Genomic DNA, 20,789 nt, shown 5'->3' with positions numbered 1-20,789 from the left:
TTCCCTCCTGCACCCTAACTCCCTCCTAGACCCCGCACTCCAAATATCCCACACCCCAACCCTCTGCCCCAGATCTGAACCCACTCCTGCACTCCATACCCCTTGGCCCCAGCCCGGAGCCCCTTTCTGCAACCCAAACCCTTCATTCCCAGCCCCACACCAGAGCCTGCACTCCCAGCCAGAGCCCTCACCTCCTCCCACACCCCAGCCCTCTGCCCCAGCCCGGAGCCTCCCCCCACACCCTAACCCCTCACTTCTGGCCCCACCCCGGAGCCTAGGGGAAGCCCTGAGCCTCTGCCCCTCCCTGCCTGTGGGGCTGGGTGTGGCCCAAGACTGATTTTTTCTGTGGGTCAGTGGCCTCTGATAGAAAAACGGTTCCCCACCCCTGCATTAACTCCTTAGTGCTGCACAGGTGTCCTTTGGCAGCAGTTCTACTTAAAGAACAAAATGTCAGCACGCACCTCTGTATACAAGGTGAAAATAGCCCAAACCCTGAAGGTGAAAGTTTGACAAACTTGTCTGCCAAGTCTGAACAGTGAATAGTATGCCTGCTATCACCATGCCCCTACCTAGCAAGCATCACCTGCTTTTGGGGTTGCACTGGGCATTGGTACATGGATTGGATCCCAGAAGTAACTATGCATAACTTCATGGAAGTCTTTTTCCAGGCCTCTCCTGCTCTTAGACAGCCTGCAAAGGTGACTCTTCTCCACCTTCTGCTGAAGTCTGAGCAGCTGTTAGATCCTTACCAAGTAGGGGTGAAACTGGAAGACTGCATTATCTTTCTCCATCATATGACAGAGTGACTATAACCCACGTACGTAACCTGGTATAGAAGATTGAAGAGAACAAAGATGCTTCCAAGTAGTCAAGCACTAACCATCCACTAAACCAAGTTGAGTATGGAAATTAAACATAAAACGGTCAACATTTTCATGAGTGATTTTGGGTGTCCAAACTGAGACATGAAATTGGCCTGGTTTTCATAGGCCCAGCACTTTCTGAAGCTGACTCCCCCTCACCTTCTTTAAGAGGTCTTAAGTTGGACACTCAAAATCACTTTTAAAGTGTATGTGGGTTAAGATTTTCAAAAGTGCACTTCATGAATTATGAGGGAAGAAAAGACTCAATGGATTCAGAAATTTGTGAACAAGACGATATCTTATTCTGTCTCCCTGACATTTACAGAGGCAAAGTGGAGACCTTTCAGCCTTCCCCCATTCTGTCAAGGAGGAGATATCTGTCTCCATGAATGTTCTCTCATATTTGACTGTAGTCCTAATACACTGAGTCATTATAACTAAAACAAAAAAATGGGACACTTTTTTCTAGCAGTCATTGTTGAAGTAGAGCAATATTAGTGCACACCTTGCCATTACTGAAAAGATGCATTGTGGTTGTCCAAAGGAAAAAAAATCAAATATGTACTGTGTTTCAGACCACCATAAATCTGTGTATTCACAATAAATGCAGATGAGCTGTGTGTGTATGAAACAGGTATAATGAAAGGAGGTATCTTGATGGACCTCTGTAGGTTATTACTGTTTAGTTACCCAAAATGACTCTAATGTTTGGGATTTATCGGGATGTTTTTGACAACATTGGGTGGGATTCATTAATTTGTTGTGTCCAAAGGGAAATAATATAGGATAGGCATATATCTTATGTCTTTTCAAGGAAAAAACCTGACTGTCCCCCAATAAACACGCTTGCCTTGTTTTTGCTGATGTGCCTGTTGAAATGGCATAGGGGGTGTTAGCTAGCTTACCTAAAATCACATTAAGTGAGTCACAACTGCAGAGACAGGAATACAACCTAAAAGGTCTGGCTCCCATTTTATTGATCTAAACACACTCCCTCCAACAATTTGATGAGCTGACACTGATTTTTCAGATGCACATATCAGGCATTGCACGAGCTGTCAAAACATTTCAGAGCCACTGAATAGCTTTACTTTTTTTCTTTTTTTTTAATAATAGTTAATAAGTGCAACTTTCAGCTACATTGTTCTCAAGTACATGTTTTAATTTTCAACAGTGTTGTAGGTTGTTGGGCTGAAATAATTTGAATCAGTCCACCTCAGTTTAAATGCTCATAACAGGAAAACAAACAGGGTGGGGTGCAAGCAAACCTTGAAAACTATCTGCAAGAAAAACTACAGATGCAAAAATTACGTTGAATGATGGAGATTGTGAGTTTATGATACCTGAATGAAAAGCACTGGGGAAATCATTGTGCTCTGTTCAGTTAAAGACAAAACTTATGAAAAAAGGCAGAAATACAACATCACAGCCTGAAGAACTCTGACTTAAAATGATCAAATACAACAGTAATTTAGTCTACCAAATGGAATCACTCTGCAGATACGTCAAAAAACAACCACCAATCACTCTGCAAAAGCGTTTGAGAAACTGAAGCTAACAAAAGTGAACTCCAGACATCAGTGTGTGTTGGAAAGCTAATTTTAGAATAAACCTCCTTACCAAAATTTATACCCAGTTAACACTGTTCTTTTGTGCATTTGTGCTGAGTTTACTGTAGCTTAGCATATTCAAAAACAAATTGCAAGCCCCCTATCCTCTGCGTTTTACTAGATTATGACCTAGCTTTTGAAACGGCAAAGATTCTCCCTAATGGCAACATTCACTTTTAATTCTAGCTCTAGAAGCAATTATATATGAAAACAAGGATACTTACGGAACATTGTATAAAACTGCTGTGGATTAAGGTTCCATTTCCCCCATGGTGTCTTGTGGCCTTTAGACTGGGCATAATGAGCATGATTAAACTCAGGTTCAGTCCCGAATGAATCCAATACTCGTAACATACACCTGAATAAAAAACAAGTAATTAAAACTGTTCATGTATTTCTTTGACTAAGCTTTTCTTTTAAATTTAAGAACTTCCTTTATCCAGAACAAACCTTAATCATTTCTAAATTGTGCAATCACAAATATGTTTTTACTGTTCACTTTCATTGAAATAATGAATGTCAGCAACCATAGATGCAACCAAACAGGCTTTGAGAAGAACAAATGTACGTTTCAAAAGTCACTAACTACTGTACATTCATATAAACTAAAATGGAAAATGCACATATCTGGTATTTGGTTTTGTTGGATACTGTTTATTAACTTAGCATATTTATCTGGGACTAGCTGTTTAAAGGCACAGTGTAAAGTATCAAAGAAAAAGGTTTTAAATTCCTCTCTGTCCCTAATTTATAGCAAAAACTAGAAAAGATTTAAAAGTATAATTTACCTCTCTCTTTGAATCCTTCCACTGGCTCTCGCTTCTCTATCACATCAAACATAAGCTGTTTGTCTTTACTTCCCAGGCCCTTCCTGGCCTATCTTCACTGTACCTGGCATCTTTCATTCACTACTGAAATGATGCCAACCTGCATGGCCCACTTGTTAACTTTTCAGATAAGCACCATTGTGCTTTCTCCCATACTGCCCCCTCATGGTTGGAAGGAGATCTCCTTAATCACATGAAAAGCTACCTCATTATTCCCCTTCAAATCATTCCTTAAAACTTTTTATTTTTTACCATGCCGCCTACAACTTGACAGCAATTAGGCCACTAGTGTGCTGAGTCCACTGTCAGTCATGTTGCCCAGTGTTGTCTCATTGTTTCCTTACACTCCCATATGTCTATATCAAGCTGTTGTTTCTTGTCTTATATATAGATTGTAAGCTCTGCGGGGTAGGGACTGTCTTTGTGTTCTATGTACAGATCCTAGCACTACAGGGTCCAGGTCTATGACTAGGGCCCCTAGGTGCTAATGTAATTCCGACAGAAAATAATGACTGCTGACTCTTCTAAATGGACACCAATTCTGATTTTGGTGTCTCCTAATCTTTTTAAGGGCTGAGAATTGTCTCCCTCCAACAACCCAAGGGGCACATATGGTTTGAAAGGGAGCAGAACTTCCAAAAAAAAAAAAGACAAAATATGGATTGTAGCAGATAGACAGCAGGGAGCTTGTAAAAGTGGGATCCACACCAAAGTGTGCTATAGAGTATAGCTCTGCAGGGGTTTGATCTAGGTCACTGCACATTGAAGGCGAAGGCATGGCCAATTGATCTACAGTTACATGGATCCACTTTCCATCCCCCCCTGGTGAGGGTCCTGCAGCTGCATGAGTTACTAAGGGGAACAGATTGCAACAGCAACCAATGAATTGGTGAGCGAGTGTTCTCCCTTTTGAGAAGTGATCTACTCTCCTAGCCCTGGTACACTACTCCTTATGCATAGCTCATTTACTCAGACAGGAAGAAAGAACTTGGCCCTAAAAATACACATGTACAGTCATTTGTAGTCATCTGTTTCACACATTTCTTTTACAATTTTTCCTCCAGCCCCCAATGTCTAAATGAAAATTCATAAAGCAATGGCAAATTGTAGCTTTAATATGAAATGTTACCTTCATATTTGAGAGCACAGGACAGAATAATTTACACGTTTTATCCCTATAGTGATCTTTCAAACCAAATGAATAGAAAAATGCTACATACTGTGAATCACAAAACAACAAAGCTGACAGTTCAGTTTTTGTAGTAGTTATTCAGTGTTTTATGTCAACTGTTTTCACTGAGAACGTTTTACAACAGTGGCAATTATCTCTGCATCACAGAGAACACTCCAGCAGTACAAAAACAGACTGCAGCCGTAAATCAGAAAAAGAACAGCATTCTTGTTTCTTGGGTAGTCTCAATCCAGCATTCCTAATAATAATAATAATGCACACTTTGGTCAGATGTGTGACTTGAGAGCCTGCTAAGCAGCTGAAGAATTGATACCTCATTGGGGCCTGTTGAATCATCTACATGAGGAGCACAAATGCTTCAGGTATATTTAATGCTATACATACAGGCTGATTTAAACAGCTAGATTTGTAATTGGAAAGGATCCAATATGGAGAAACAAAGGGTCTCTGAAGCAGCAGGAGGTACAGAAGTGATGGAAGTTCCAGCAGAAAGCAAGCTAACCAAGGAGGGAAGTAAATGAAGTGTGTGTTTATTTGATAACGGCATGTGGGAATGGAGAAACGAATAAGGGAAGGAAACGTCAGATAAGAGCAGAGATGTGCACAGAAGGGACTAAAGCAGTCAGAGGACAATAAGAAGGGTCTGGAAAGGCAAACCTGAGCCATAAGACACAGCAGGGCGTGTGTCAAGACGCATGCAGACAGTTACAGAGTGCCTTCAAATTGCTGTAAGGCTGACAAGGGTATGCAGTGGCATGCTTGCTTAAGCCTTAATGGATTTTATTTAAACTGAGACATTTATGTTGAACAGCAGAACTCTAAGTGTTACAAAAATAATTATGTACCACGAATTCTTGGATATATTTACTGGTTTGAAACCATCTCCACAGAACTCGCTGCAGAAGAAAGTATTAAATGAAGTCTGAAGCGTCCTATGCTTCTGATAGCTTGGGAGTGAGGGAAGAACTTACTGAAAACTGTGCTCAGACACCACACCATTACATTAGTACTTGATTGTTTAAATAAGTCAAGTTTTTCAGAAGCACCTTTCAAGAGACTCTTACCTACAGTAAAGCCACTATAAACCTGCCTAATGTATTTAAAGTAGGAAAAAAATAAAATCAAACAATTTAAATATCCACACTATTTAGTATATTTTCTATAAAAACGTAAGAGTGAGTGATAAACCTCTTGGTATATGAAAGGATGGAGATAGGATGGAGAGTGGGGACTGGATTTAAAAAAAAATTAACAACCTCCCCCTGATTTCTCTATAGTTTGGGTTTTAACATTGTTAAAGTTACAGTAGCTGATGCTTATAAAGAAAAGGAGTACTTGTGGCACCTTAGAGACTAACCGATTTATTTGAGCATAAGCTTTCGTGAGCTACAGCTCACTTCATCGGATGCATACTGTGGAAAATACAGAAGATGTTTTTATACACACAAACCATGAAAAATGGGTGATTATCACTACAAAAGGTAAGGAGAGTGATCACTTTACATAAGCTATTACCAGCAGGAGACAGGGGTGGGGGGAGAGAAAACCTTTTGTAGTGATAATCACCCATTTTTTCATGGTTTGTGTGTATAAAAACATTTTCTGTATTTTCCACAGTATGCATCCAATGAAGTGAGCTGTAGCTCACGAAAGCTTATGCTCAAATAAATCGGTTAGTCTCTAAGGTGCCACAAGTACTCCTTTTCTTTTTGCGAATACAGACTAACACGGCTGTTACTCTGAAACCTGATGCTTATAGTTGTCTTTCTTTGCCTGTACTAATAGTTTACAATCATTCAACAATGACTCAGTAACACCACTGATGACATCTGTTGTCAGCAATGGGTGGCTTTTCCAGTGTAGGCCACAGAATCTTTCAGGCTAGTCAGAACCTGCATTTCTAATGTAAAAATTTAAGCAGATCTTCTTTCAGGGCTTCTTTATACAGAATGTTGCTCATTTTGAATAGCCGTCATGTTAGTTCTTTTCAGAAAAAGCTTGTTAAAAGGTTGCTGTCTGGGAGCGAACCATTGCTGGAGAGATTGTGGAAAAAGGCAAAGGGTGATAGATACTGGTCTACTGTATGGAGGATGCATGTGTTCAAGCAGGAAATCAGCTGCACATTTTAAACTACATTAAACTATTAATATTTATGCATTACCTTAACACAATGCCCATGAATGAAACAGACCCATAGAGGCACGCAGAAAATTTTAAAATCCTGATCTAAGGCCTTAGGTATTTTGCCATTCTGAAATAAACCATATACATCAAAGCCAAATCAGTTTCGGTACATTCATGATACTGGCAACACCAAGGATACTGGACATACAGCATGTGTTACCTGATGTCTGAGGTAAGTTAGCAACAAGAAGGTGGTCAGGGAAAGTGTAGGACCCTTAATGAATGGGGGATGCAACCTAGTGACAGAAGATGTGGAAAAAGCGGAAGTACTCAAGGCTTTTTTTGCCTCGGCCTTCACAGACAAGGTCAGCTCCCAGACTGCTGCACCGGTCAACATAGTATGGAGCGGAGGTGAGCAGCCCACAGTGGTGAAAGAACAGATTAAGGACCGTTTAGAAAAGTTGGACATGCACAAGTCCATGGGTCCAGATCTAATGCATCCAAGGATTGGATGAATGGACTATAAAGTGGATAGAAAGCTGGCTAGATTGTCGGGCTCAACGAGTAGTGATCAACGCCTCAAAGTCTAGTTGGCAGCTGGTATCAAGTGGAGTGCCCCAGGGGTTGGTCTTGGGGCGAGTTTTGTTCAACATCTTTATTAATGATCTGGACGATGGAATAAATTGCACCTTCAGCAAGTTCATCGATGACACTAAGCTGGGGGAGAGTAGATATGCTGGAGGGTAGGGATAGGGTCCAGAGTGACCTAGACAAATTGGAGGATTGGGCCAAAAGAAATCTGATGAGCTTCAACAAAACAAGTGCAGAGTCCTGCACTTAGGAAAGAAGAATCCCATGCACCGCTACAGGCTGGGGACCAACTGGCTAAGCAGCAGTTCTGCAGAAAAGGACCAGGCATTACAGTGGATGAGAAGCTGGATATGAGTCAACAGTGTGCCCTTGTTGCCAAGAAGGTCAATGGCATACTGGGCTGTATTAGTAGGAGCACTGCCAGCAGATTGAGGGAAGAGATTATTCCCCTCTATTTGGCACTGGTGAGGCCACACCTGGAGTATTGTGTCCAGTTTTGGTCCCCCCACTACAGTGGTGGCAGACGATAGAACAAGAAGCAATGATCTCAAGTTGCAGTGGGGGAGGTCTAGGTTGGATATCAGGAAACACTATCTCACTAGGAGGGTGAGAAAGCTCTGGAATGGTTACCTAGGGAGGTGGTGGAATCTCCATCCTTAGAGGTTTTTAAGGCCCGGCTTGACAAAGCCCTGGCTGGGATGATTGAGTTGGTGTTGGTCCTGCTTTGAGCAGGGGGTTGGACTAGATGACCTCCTGAGGTCTCTTCCAACCCTGATATTCTGTGATACTGGCAGCACCAATGATATTGGACATACAGCATGTGTTACCTGATGTCATCACTGGTGCTACAACCAAGAGAAATGAACAAAACAGGATTTGGTTCTTCCAGAATTTCAGAACTCCCAGCAGCAGAGTCACTGCTTTTGGAGCTGCTAACTCTAGTCACCTAATTTGAAACCATCAATAACTTCCTTTGAAGTCAAGTTCTCTCACAAAACTGATATGGTAGTGAATATTGAAATGAACAAACAGCAAGTCTGAATTTAAATCACATTCAAGCCTGTTTTGTATAAGCAGACTAAACTGGTCAGCATACTGACACTGCTGAGAGAATTTAACTGACATAAAACTAAGAAATGCAAGCACAGAAACACCCTTAGCTTCACTATAGAACAAAAAAAGGGCTAATACTGTAGTTATAACAAGAATTGTACAGCTATTAAATATTAAAAAAAGATGACAGCAATTAGTAAAGAAGCAATGATAAGGTAGCAGTTCTATATGATAATGTTCGTTCTATTGGAATAAACTAAAATATATGTAAACATCTGCTTTGACACTGGAATTATCCACATTAAGTAACAAATTCTTTCACTGACACAAAACTTGCCAAGAAGCTTATGTTACTCTGTGTTTGTGTATGGGGGGAGGGGCATTGGTAACAATTTATTTTAAAAAGCAAAACTAAGAAAAACTGTAGTTCACACAAATTTGTTTAGAGCCAAATTTAATTGCTAAACTCACGAACCTGGAAAAAAGTCAAATTAGAAAACAATAGGGAAAATACATTGACGTTTTAAGATGTAATGGTTCATGAAATAAGAAAAATGGAAAACTAATCAAACAATGCTGGTGTCATGCTACATTTACATATCTTCATTATAAAACATGGCAAATAGGAAATTAAATGGGGAAAAAAAGGGAAGGGACCATTTTCATTTTACACATTTTTTTTGCCACACTGGCCTAATGACAGAATCATATCTGGCAGAAAGACAGCCAAAGAAATTCAGTGGAACCCGAGATTAGATTGATTAGTGTGCTCCTAAGAGCAGAACCTATCTTTAGTTCGAATTTCCTTCAAAGTCCCTGTGAGAGAATTCTGTAATGTGCAAGCTTGAGCATGAGTGTAATTTAAAATAAACCTCTGATGGAAAAGATGGAATGTCTTAGAAAAAACTGAGGCTGGGAGAAAGGCTAAGCTGACTTTTTTCTGCCTACACAAGTATACATTTCAGTACATTCACTTTTAAAAACAGAATTTATTGGGAATTTTGAGTGACACTACCAACTTGATTTAGAAGCAATTTAGAAAGTCAAGATTGTAAGTCACACAATTGTTTTTTTATTAAATCCAGGAGTATGGATTCCTTTTTACAGCACACTGAAACATTCTGCAATAAGCTATTTTAAACCTGCTGGTTCCAGGTTGGTAGGGGGGAGAGAGACAGACAGAAAGAGAATTTATTTCAGTGCTCAACTATCCTGACAGTTAGGAAGTTTTTCCCTAATGTCTTGCTGCAATTTAAACTCATGGCTTCTTGTCCTATTCTCAGAGGTTAAGGAGAACAATTTTTCTCCCTTCTTGTAACAACCTTCTATGTTCTTGAAAACTGCTATCATGTCCCCTCTCAGTTTTCTGTTCTCCAGACTAAACAAACCCAATTTTTTCAATCGCCCCTCATAGGTCATGTCATCTAGACCTTTAACCATTTTTGTTGCTCTTTTCTGAACTTTCTCCCATTTGTCCACATCTTTCCTGAAATGTGGCACCCAGAACTGGACACAATACTCCAGTTGAGGCCTAATCAGTGTAGAGTAGAGCGGAAGAATTACTTCTCATGTCTTGCTTACAACACTCCTGTTAGTACATCTGAGAATGACGTTTGCTTTCTTTGCAACAGTGTTACACAGTTGATTCATATTTAGCTAGTGATCAATCCACTTTGACCCCAATCCCTTTCTGCAGTACTTCTTCCTAGGCAGTCATTTCCCATTTTTTTACGCCTGAGGGAATTCTGCACCAAAAAATTAAAAATTCTGCATTCATTTTAAAACATTGCAAAATTCTGCATATTTTGTCAAAGTAACACCATATAATCACACCATTTTCAATTATTTGCTGACAAGTATTTTGAAATAAAATACCAAAATAACTGAAAATGGTGTGATTATATGTTTATTGTGTTTCTGTGTTATTGTGACAAATATGCAGAACATTGCCAAAAAATTTAAAAAACCCCACCCTATAGTAGCTCCATCTAAGTTGTATTTCCCTAGTTTGTTTAAGAGAAGGTCATGTGAAACAGTATCAAAAGCCTTACTAAAGTAAAGATATACCACATCTACCACTTTCCCCCTATCCACAAGGATTGACACCTTGTCAAAGAAAGTTATCAGTTTGGTTTGGCATGATTTGTTCTTGAAAAATGTATGCCAACTGTTACTTATCACCTTATTATCTTATAGGTGTTTGGAAATCAATTGCTTGACTATTTGCTCCATTATCTTTCCGTGTACTAAAGTTAAGCTGACTGGTTTGTAATTCCCCAGGTTGTCCTTATTTTCCTTTTTATAGATTGGCACTATATTTGTCCTTTTTCATTCCTCTGGAATCTCTCCCATCTTCCATGACTTTTCAAAGTCAATTGCTAATGGCGCAGATATCTCCTCAGTCAGCTCCTTGAGTATTCTAGGATGTATTTGATCAGGCCCCGGTGACTTGAAGATACCTAACTTGTCTAAGTAATTTTTAACTTGTTCTTTCCTATTTTAGCCTCATATCATGCCTCATTTTCACTGTCATTCACGATGTTAGTTGTCCAGTTGCTACTAAATCTTTTTGGTGAAAGCTGAAAGAAAAGTCATGTAGCACTTCCACCTCCCCCTTCCCCTCACTGAGTAATGGGCCTATCCCCTGTCCTTGGTCTTCCGCTTGCTTCTAATGTATTTGTAGAATGTTTTCTTGTTACCTTTTGTGCCTCTAGCTAGTTTAATCTCATTTTGAGCCTTGGCCTTTCTAATTTTGCCCCTACATACTTGTGTTATTTGTTTATATTCATCCTTTATAATTTGACCTAGTTTCCACTTTTTTGTAGGACTCTTTTTGGAGTTTCAGATCATTGAAGATCTCCGGGTTAAGCCAGGGTGGTCTCTTGCCATATTTCTTATCTTTCCTATGCAGTGGGACAGTTTACTCTCACGCCCTTAATAGCAGCAGCAGTTAGTGGCCTCAGTTCAGTTCCCAACGAACAGATATTTATATGTCACAAAAGCCGTCACAACTTGTATCCCCAGTAAACTCAATTGGCCAGAGAGATTGAACTACCCATTCATCCTTAAAGATGGCTCTCTCCAGCTCAAGGTTGGGATAATGTGCGAAAGGTATTGCCACTGACTGTGCAAGTACTATTTCAGTGGATAAACAGAGGTCGTCAGTCTCCAGTGTTACCTAGCGGCTCTGTGTTCTTGGGGAACAGGGCATAGTACCCAGCCTGTCTGACTCACGAAAGGCCTCTGTTTGAACCAAAACCGATGGGAAGAGAGACTTACAAAAAGCAATGAAAAGGCAGTGGGAGACACACCTAAACCGCTCGGATAAGGATGACAGGATTAAGGAAACTCCCCTAGCCTCATTTGCATGGAAGATGGGACAAGGAGGCATTGCCAGTAACATACAGAACGGAGAACAGAGATTGCAAGGCAAGAACCGCATCAAACTCTGGGACCAGAAAAGCAGGGAAGCACTGCATGAAGGGGTATCTCTGGTCCAGATGTTAATGAACCCACACCTGCACACACCCAGCTCAGTAGTTATCAGACCAATTCCAGTAATAAATCCTTTATTGGTATCCAAAATAGTGAAGTTCCCTAATTGCATTGTGAGCTTCCTCCAAGGAACACCGCCCATAGCCAGAAATGACCATCTCCCATTGGCTAGCCTGAACAAAACAACTTTGGTATACTTCCTTGAGCCATCAGTTTACACAAACAAATCTAGTGTTCTCCCTTGAACCATTGTTGTTTCTCTACAAAAACCTCTACTCATGCTCAAGTAAGTGTTCAGATGCCTGGATCTAAAATCTGCATCAGTTCCATTCAGACTTCATCTTCTCCTGACTGATCATGCTGGGGGTTCTGCCTGTCTTCAGCACTCTGGACCCTCAGCTACCACCACCACCTGGGACCCCCAATTGATTCAAGCTTCACAGAGTGGTGAGAACCCAGCTCTCTCTCTCTAGGTATAGCCTTCTGACCCTGACTTGTGCGATCAGTTATAGTTTTCTAAACCTGACTTTTATAATCAAATTTAAGTTAGATTTAATATTATAACAGTTTTGTTTGTTTGGCTCCTCTATGGTTATTACCTGGCAATAAATAACTTTCATAATTAAGCTGGTTGCTTCTCCCCCCCCCCCCCCCGCACCCTCCATGGTTGTTTTTTTTTCGTTTCCTCATTCACTCTGCAGCAACGCTCCTCGTACCTAAGCTAAAAGATCCCTGCAGCGCCCAAAAATCCTGTGGGGTTTGCTCATCAAGGGGTTACTACCAGAACAAGTGTAACGTGAAAGTGGGGATAGGGACGTGCTGAACCTGGGACATACGAGGGTGGCAGCTTGGAAATGCTGCTCGACCCAGCCTGCTCCGGCGTACTCTATTCTGTGCCCATGGCATAGGAAGGTGACAGCTGGGAGGTGCTGTTGGACCCAGCCTGCTGAGTCCAAGGGCCTATGAGAGGGTGACAGCTTGGAAATGCTGCTCGACCCCGCCTACTGAGTCTAGGAACATATAAGGGGTCAGCTTGGGAGTGCTGAGTAACCCGGTTCACTCAGACCTCGCTCTGTTAATGTGTGTGTGAGTGTCAGATTCTGGGGATGGCAGAACCCAGCCCTGGGGAACCTAGGTCCTGCAGGAGAGCGCCGTTGGGAGGGAACTTGCAGCAGGGAGAAGTAGAGCTCCGCATGAGAACACAAGTGACATACGGAGTACATTGATAGAAGTACAGAACCCCCACCCCCAGAAGAGTCAAAGTAACAGACAAAGCTGGTAACACCAGGACTGTCAAGTCAGCACCTTTCATGAGGATTAAGTTAGTGATTTTGTTTTACATTACAGAAGATGACACACAGACTACTTCAACTGAAAAAGTGAACTCAATTTCCTTGCTGGTACATTTATCATTTGATTTAAGGTAAAAAGAACAAAGCACTCATAAGGAGCAAATGAAGAGAGAGCAAAAGTAGCAGCTTAGGTGGAATACACAATTTCAGTAATATAACAATATTCTGGAAATGCTACAATGCTGCTATACTGTCTTGCAGACTTTCAGAGGGGAGGAGAAAGATGGTTTAGAAAAGAAAGAGGCAATAGACTCTTTATTCATTATTCTCCTAACAATGAAAGACCCCTGAGGAAGTAAAGTAATTTTTAACAGCTTGATTTTCAAATAAATTCAGTTCAAACTGGAAGGTACTCAGTATTTTATATATTTACTGCACATGTGCTACTCAATTGCTTTTGTTAAAGAGTTTCTGCAAATGGTTAGATAAAAGTAATACTTACTGGTAATGAACCCATGATGGACCAAGCGTTTTCTTAAACTGAGTAAGTCCCACAATATCAATGTAAATAAGTTCTACCACTTTATCTCCCTGGGTGGGGCAACCAGATCTGTTCCCTACAACCTTCTTCATAATCCTATCCAAAAAAAGGGGGGGAGGGGAGGAATATGTCAGCACCTTTCTGCATTCATGCGATATGCAATTTGTATTGATAATCCAATTACACTAAAAAAAAAAACACAGTGGTTAATTATTCTAATTTTGTAAAGACAGTAACTGCATATGTGCAATTTTAATCTCTTACTGCTGAAAACCAGTAAAACATTCTAAGAAGTTTACTGAAAAATGGATTAGGTACAGTAAAATAGAGACTTCTTATAGTAGACGCTTGTTACTGAATAATTTCTCTAACCTAAATGGAGGTACAAATATAACCTGAGCAGCAATTTTCACAATGCAAATGCGATATACTGAAGCAATTTGTATATCACTTTTAGTATTTTGTTAACTGTTTTATTATATCAGAATTCACTACAATATGGTTTCATTGTATATACTGTAAAAATGAAAGCTACAGAAAAAAGGACAAATGCCCAATCTTAAACAGGTGCATTATAAAAAGTATTAAAGTACGATGAAGTGTCACAGACTAAAAACCAAAATGACTTTATCCTACAAAAAAGACTAATGTAAATTTGACTGAAATATGAGCATTTTCAGAGCACGTAACTGCATTAAAATTAATTTATTTAAGACTGTAAATAGCTGGATGCGGAGTGGGGAATATTATAAATTTAAGCTAAAGGACATGGAATTAGAATAGTAAGTAATGTATCTTGTTGCAGATGTTTAAAGCACCTGTAATGGTAAAAAATTAAGCTGCTTAGTTTGAATTTTCCACCATTAATTTATGAAGTCTCAGGAGGCTGCAGCTACAATGAAAACATAGTATCCTTTTCACAGTGCATATATTTAGCTCATGAAAATAATCTTCTTATCTCCTGTTTGGTGAATTATCACTTTCATTTTCCTCTTCAAGAAATTATATACAGTACTAATAGAGGCTTCAGGAGTTTACAATTTCTTTTTTGTATTCTAGTTTCATAATTGAAAATAATCTCCTTACTCCTTGAGCTCTGCCAGTGAAGCTGAAATCCTAATGTCATGGCCAAGTAAGTAGAGAGATGTAATTAAATCACTCCACTGGACTAATTCACCAAGTGGGCCACCACTAAATGCATTCTCTGCGATCTTGAATCCGGATTCCTTTGTTAAAAGTCCCAAATGAACAAGAATCTGAAAAAGAAAGCCAGGTGTAAGCAGTAACAACATTCATTCTGCAACTAATTAACCAACGTACCTTATGTTGGTTCCTTCTTGCTCTCTCCACATTCCAACTCAAACATTTGTTTTTTTAGCTAATTTAATCAAAGAACTGTTACATTTCTCAACAGCCCCACCACTCTACTCATTGCAATAGGACTACTTCATTGCTTTAGACCATTTTTACAAACCACTGGAGTGCCTTTTTTAATCTTTTACATTCTCAGATATGATCTAAACCAGTGGTTCTCAAACTTTTTTACTGGTGACCCCTTTCACATAGCAAGCCTCTGAGTGTGACCCCCCCATTATAAATTAAAAACTCTTTTTTATATATTTAACACCATTATAAATGCTAGAGGCAAAGCGGGGTTTGGGGTAGAGGTTGATAGCTCGCAACCCCCCCATATAATAACCTCTTGACCTCCTGAGGGGTCCCGACCCTCAGTTTGAGAACCCCTGATCTAAACAATATGATTGCACAAGAGAATGCATTAAAAATGAGGGGAAGCAGACTGATATGGAGAAAAATATGATTCTATATATAAAAAGGTCCCAATAAAAAGGTCCCTTTTTGTCCCAATAAAGTTTGAGATCAAAAAGATTATAATAAGGAAAACAGAAAATAAAATGTTACGATTAACTCACATTTTATACAATATGTGAAGATAGCAATTTCATCATTCAAAAATTGGAATGTTAAGTAATTCCCATTAAAAATTAAAGGAGTCTGAAGACTAATAAGACAAGATCAATTACAGGATAGGACCGTATTTCTTCTGCTCTTGGAGGACCATATTTTCTCATTAGGTACTTGCACTAGCTCGACACTCCAGCTGAGAAGGACAGGACATGTTTCTCTCTGGGGCTACTTCACACAGCTGCAAACACAAACCACTCTGGACTGCACAAGAATGACAAGGGTGCCCCACCCCCCACCGCAATGGAGGGAATTTTTCTCTGCAGCTCTCCGAGTCCTTTATGACCTTTGTAAATAAGCACTACAGCCTGTATCATAACTGAGCACCAAGCACTGTGAAGAACTATCATCCTACTTTGCTGACAAGATCATCGTGGGACATTCAGGACATCTTTAACAGCATGGATCTGCACCACCTATCCCCACCAATCAATAGCCCAACTGCATTCCCACAGTTTAAATAGTTCACTCAAGAAGTTCTGGATGCCCTAAGGTAATCTCAAGGCAAGATTTGTAAATCCAAGAAGCATCATTCCTGTTTTGTAAAAGATAGTCAGGAACAACTGGTACCACTCCTGACCAAAATAGCCAACGCCTCAGAGAAGGAACCTTCCCTTCTTCCTTCAGACACAAAATAGTTAGACCAAAACTAGCAAACTCACTCAGGAAACGTAGCCAACTATCACCCTATGTCAAACCTTCCATTTCTCTTTAAGTTCATAGAGAAGTTCACTAAAGGCCAACTACAAGCTCATCTAATTGAAACTAATATTCTGGACCTGGAACAACCTGGCCTCAGGCCAGGACAAGGAATTAAAACCATTTCAGTGGCACTCATGAATGGTCTCCTGCTAGCTGACTGAGGGAAAACATCCATTCTCATCTTCCTGGTTATCTCTGCAACATTTGACACAGTCGATCATGAAATATTGTTGTCTTGTCTGAGAGAGGTGGCAGGAATCCAGGGCAATACGCTGATATGGTCTGAGTCCTTCCTGGAGGGATGCACCCAACAAATAGCAATGGAAAACTACACGTCATCCCACAAGGATGAGTTCCCTCTCTGGTCCTTTTCAACTACATACAGTTACTAGGTGAACTGGTCAGACAACACTGACTCATGTTGCTGGTGCCTGAATATGACACACAGCCCTACCTATCCTTCACCACACACAACCACAGCACTATCATAAAGTTGGGCTCAGTGATTGGACGAGATCAGCTCAGAGATGAAGAGAAGATGGCTGAAGCTGAACCTTAGCAGAAGTGATACTAGTTGACAGAGGAAAGCATTTTGAAGAATTGCGGACAAGTTAAAGTCTCCTTTGGTCTGCAATTGGTCAATTCAGTCTTTAGTTTAGGCGTCCTCTTGGATACCTCACTGATAAGCTCTCACATAGCAGCAATACTTTCTATCATCTTGGATTAGCTAAAAGTCTCAATTCCATCCTGGCAGATGATGACCTGGCCTCAGTTATTTATGTCCACCACCTCTCAGTTGGACTGCACAAATGTGATACACCTGGGCATGAAGTCTTCATTGCTTAAGAAATGCCAACTAGTATAAATTGCTGTAGAACAGCTCCTCAGCAACACATCAGACCTGTCCTCTGTTCTCAGCACTGATTTCCCAGAGGATTTCAAATCACATTCAAGATCTCAGTCCTTATCTTCAGGGCAATCCATAGCCTGGGCCCAGAATATCTAAAAGTCCATCCATCTAGAGCTCTGGGATGAAGACTGTGGTCGACAACTCTACTCCTCTGGTGCAATCTATAATAAGGGTAAATCTTGTCTCTGTGGGACACAGAACTTTCCCAGGGGCTAGTCTGAAACTGTGGCACAAACTCCCCTAGGAACTAAGGACCATCACAAACCTCCCCACCTTTTGCTCCCAGTGTAAGGCATATTCCTTTGATCCTACCTTCTCTAACACAACCACATAGCAACCCTGTATATTTTAAAAAAATCCTGCACCCTCCCCAACCCCTTTCCCCCAAAACCCCTACATGCAAAATAATCTACTAGCCCCTCTGAGATTCTCTTGGAAACAGGAGTAAGAACAAACAAGAGATTAAGTAATTTTTACCTCTTTCCCCTCAAGCATTGCTTAGATGACAAGCACACTTTCCAAAAGCTGTTATGATTTCAACTGCCAGAAGCGGTTAATAAAAAACTCACTTTTTTTCGTTTTCTTTTCTCCAGGTTTTGCTTTTCTGCAAGTGACTTAATTGCTTCAATCCACGCATCAGCCATTCGTCTGATGCGCAACATCATCCATCGGAATTCTTCATGCCTTGACATCATTTTGTAGAGGAGATCAAAGTCGGTATGAATTTCAGCCTTCAATTAAACATTAAATAATAAAATCAGAACTTCATACAGTGTAATTTTCTTAAGTGACAATCTATCATACTTAAACACTCCGTGCTTCACATCCCCCATTTGTAAAATGAAGAAAAATACACCACCTATCTCACAGGTGGTTAAGGCTTTAATTAACACTTATAAAGTCTATATAGACCTTTGGCTGGAAATCACCATCACTACAAAACTGTCAGTTATTTTTATTACTGCCTTATAGCCCGGAAAATACCAAAGTCATGAGTTTATGCAGACCTCAGAAAGGATTTTTATTTGTACGGTATCATAGTTCTGTGTTTGATTATGTGATTACAAAGTGAGCCTAACTGGTTCTATCTCAGATAATCTATGATTAAAATGCACTAGAAACAAACGAGAAGTAGCCCAAAGGCACCATAATTATTTGTCATGAATGACCGAAGTAAGAAAAAGTTAGCCATGACAACATTAAGAAAGCAGCCTTAACTGGAAACAGTCCTTCTGCTAGAACATATTAACCTCAGAACAACTGATTCTGCAGAATGGAGGCAGCCTATACCCACAGTAAGGTTAATTATATAGCCCAACAATTACCCTACTATATGCAAGTGCTATACCATCAGATGATAATGTTTATAGCATTGGAACATATGAAGAAAAACCAAATTTTAGGAAGAATAAAAATGCTGACACAAAACTAAAATACGATCAAGTGTATGAGCCATTTGCTGAGACTCTGGCCCTTGTGAACAAATCCATCATTTTTTTAAAAAAATGGACAGTTTACACCAATTCTGATTGGCCACGGAAGATACTCAGCACCTTTGTAACTATCCAGCAATATGAAGCCCTCAGTTTTGTACACATGCTTAACTTTATGCACTGCAAAAGCCCCATTGACTTTTGTCTGTGGACTGATTAACAAACCGCTTCCTTGCCTATACAGTATGTGATAAGCTGAAGAATGAAAATGAATCTGTTGCACAATTTCACTGAACATTTAAATAAGTTTTAAGACATGGTCAAAACCACCACTGCTCTCACCATTGATTTTTGATCAGTTTCTTCGTCAGGATTTTTTGCTCTCCAAGGTAAATGAGGACACCAGTTTTCAACCTGCAAAAATAATGGATGGAAAAGTTCTTTTGTTCGGCTTTCAATGTGTGCAACTTTATCAAATTCTCTTCTATTTCATTTATGTTATATTTCCCTACAGCTTGAACGGGGCCATAATTGATCAATATGAAGTCAGCCTAAAACAAAGCCATTTGCTGTTATGATGTGTCTTCCCAGGAAAAGACATCAAAGATGCTTTGCAGTATAAATGGACACTAGGGAAAAATCTAAGATAGAGAAAAAGCACTACTCATACCTTGAATATAGTTTATAGAAGGTCATTTTCAATAGCTGGTTGCTTTTTAGTAGGCAAAAAAGGAATAATAAAATAGCTTGGAATATATTACCCAGTTCTAAGGACTGGCTATAAAACCTGTAGGGATGGATTAAAAAAATAGGGACAAGTATTCTACCCTGTATGTTTGAGTTCTCCTTTACCAGTCTAGACAAGAAACATTATACTGCCAGTGAGGAGACTTGTTGGGAAGTAACGGGGTAGGATGGTGCGGATGGCACAGGAAAATGCACGCGTTTAACAAAATGGCACCACATATCAATGTCAAGACAAAGGAAGGGTAACCACAAGGACTGAGTGACTATAATGACGGGGGAATCATGACAGTAGCTGCTACCATTGTACTCTTGTACATGCTCAAGGAGTCACTGCTGCTTGTATAATGGCTGGCTAGTATAGCACCTTCCTGCTCTTCAATTTAAGATCTGCAGAGAGGCAGGATTCTTAAGCTGCATTGAGGCCTAAGCGATTGGTTTACTGACGATGTTGTGGAGAAGGAAGAGTGTGTGCACCGTCTGCCCAACTCTCAACACTATTGGTGGAGAGAAGCCACTAAAGGCCCAAGATACTTGCACACGTATTGGGGAGAGGCAGAAGAGCAAGAGTGCGCTGGCCAGCTTGGATATCATCACTAACAGGGCTTGCGTAGGAATTCCATGGGAGCAGAAGTCAGTGTTGCTGTCATTATGCTCCTGTGTTTACAAAAACAGTCAAAATAAATGCAATATTTAGCTTAGTGATAAACAAGGAGCGTAAGGTAAAAGATATTACCTCGCTCATCTTGTCTCACTCCTATCCTGGGACTAATACATTTCCAATGTTGTTATAGCCATGTTTAGCTTACTCAGACCTACTCTATGTTCTGAAAGCAGTCAACCCAAAATCAGTAGATGAACAGCCTAAGCTAAATAGCATGCAAAAAGATTACTTAGAAAAGCAAATCACATGAAAATGATTTAGTAGAAACCATAACCTCATTAAGGAGTAAAAGAAATCCAACCCAGCTGGGTTCCCCAATCTATATACGAGCATTTCAACAAACGTCAGGACCTCTTCCACTCATCTGAAAGTGGCAATGGGGTCAAAACTCCCCCCCACCCCCCACTTGGGAAATGCCACCCCACTTGGGAAATGCCTGACTCTTCATTACACTCAAACTCAGGAAAGATGCTGGACACTGTAGTAATTAATAGTTCGTAATTTTAATTAACACAGGCTGCAAAAGCACTATTGGAAAATACTAGAAACCCCCATTCTTGCAACCTAAGATGCACAGATCAGCTTGGCTTTGCGAAACAACTGTATTTTTTAACCAGGTAGGCAGAACTTTTGGAGCACACAGCAAGATATTTCTACTATCAAAACTGATCTGTATTAAAGGAGAGGTGACCAGGACTATTGCACAGCCCTCTCTTCCGGCTTCACACACACTTACACCGCACCCAGCAGATCTTGCCACTTACC

The 20,789-nt window shown here is 40.2% G+C and overlaps 1 protein-coding gene across 6 annotated transcripts in view; it reads right to left on the bottom strand.

Moving 5' to 3' along the window:
- The window catches only part of MGAT5 (alpha-1,6-mannosylglycoprotein 6-beta-N-acetylglucosaminyltransferase), a 327,724-nt gene that overhangs the window by 70,687 nt on the left and 236,248 nt on the right, over positions 1-20,789 (bottom strand). For all 6 annotated transcript variants that reach the window (XM_084643162.1, XM_084643160.1, XM_084643161.1 and 3 more), the window contains 5 exons: positions 18,959-19,030; positions 17,753-17,914; positions 14,675-14,844; positions 13,550-13,684; positions 2,698-2,831 (listed from right to left, as the gene is read on the bottom strand). In XM_084643162.1, the coding sequence (XP_084499288.1) occupies positions 2,698-2,831; positions 13,550-13,684; positions 14,675-14,844; positions 17,753-17,914; positions 18,959-19,030 (673 nt within the window). The remainder of the gene's footprint in view (positions 1-2,697; positions 2,832-13,549; positions 13,685-14,674; positions 14,845-17,752; positions 17,915-18,958; positions 19,031-20,789) is intronic.

The sequence above is a fragment of the Lepidochelys olivacea genome (genome assembly GCF_965140295.1).
Source record: "Lepidochelys olivacea isolate rLepOli2 genome assembly, chromosome: 11".
In the NCBI taxonomy this organism is placed as follows: domain Eukaryota; kingdom Metazoa; phylum Chordata; order Testudines; family Cheloniidae; genus Lepidochelys; species Lepidochelys olivacea.
This window is presented reverse-complemented; position numbering and strand designations above follow the sequence as displayed.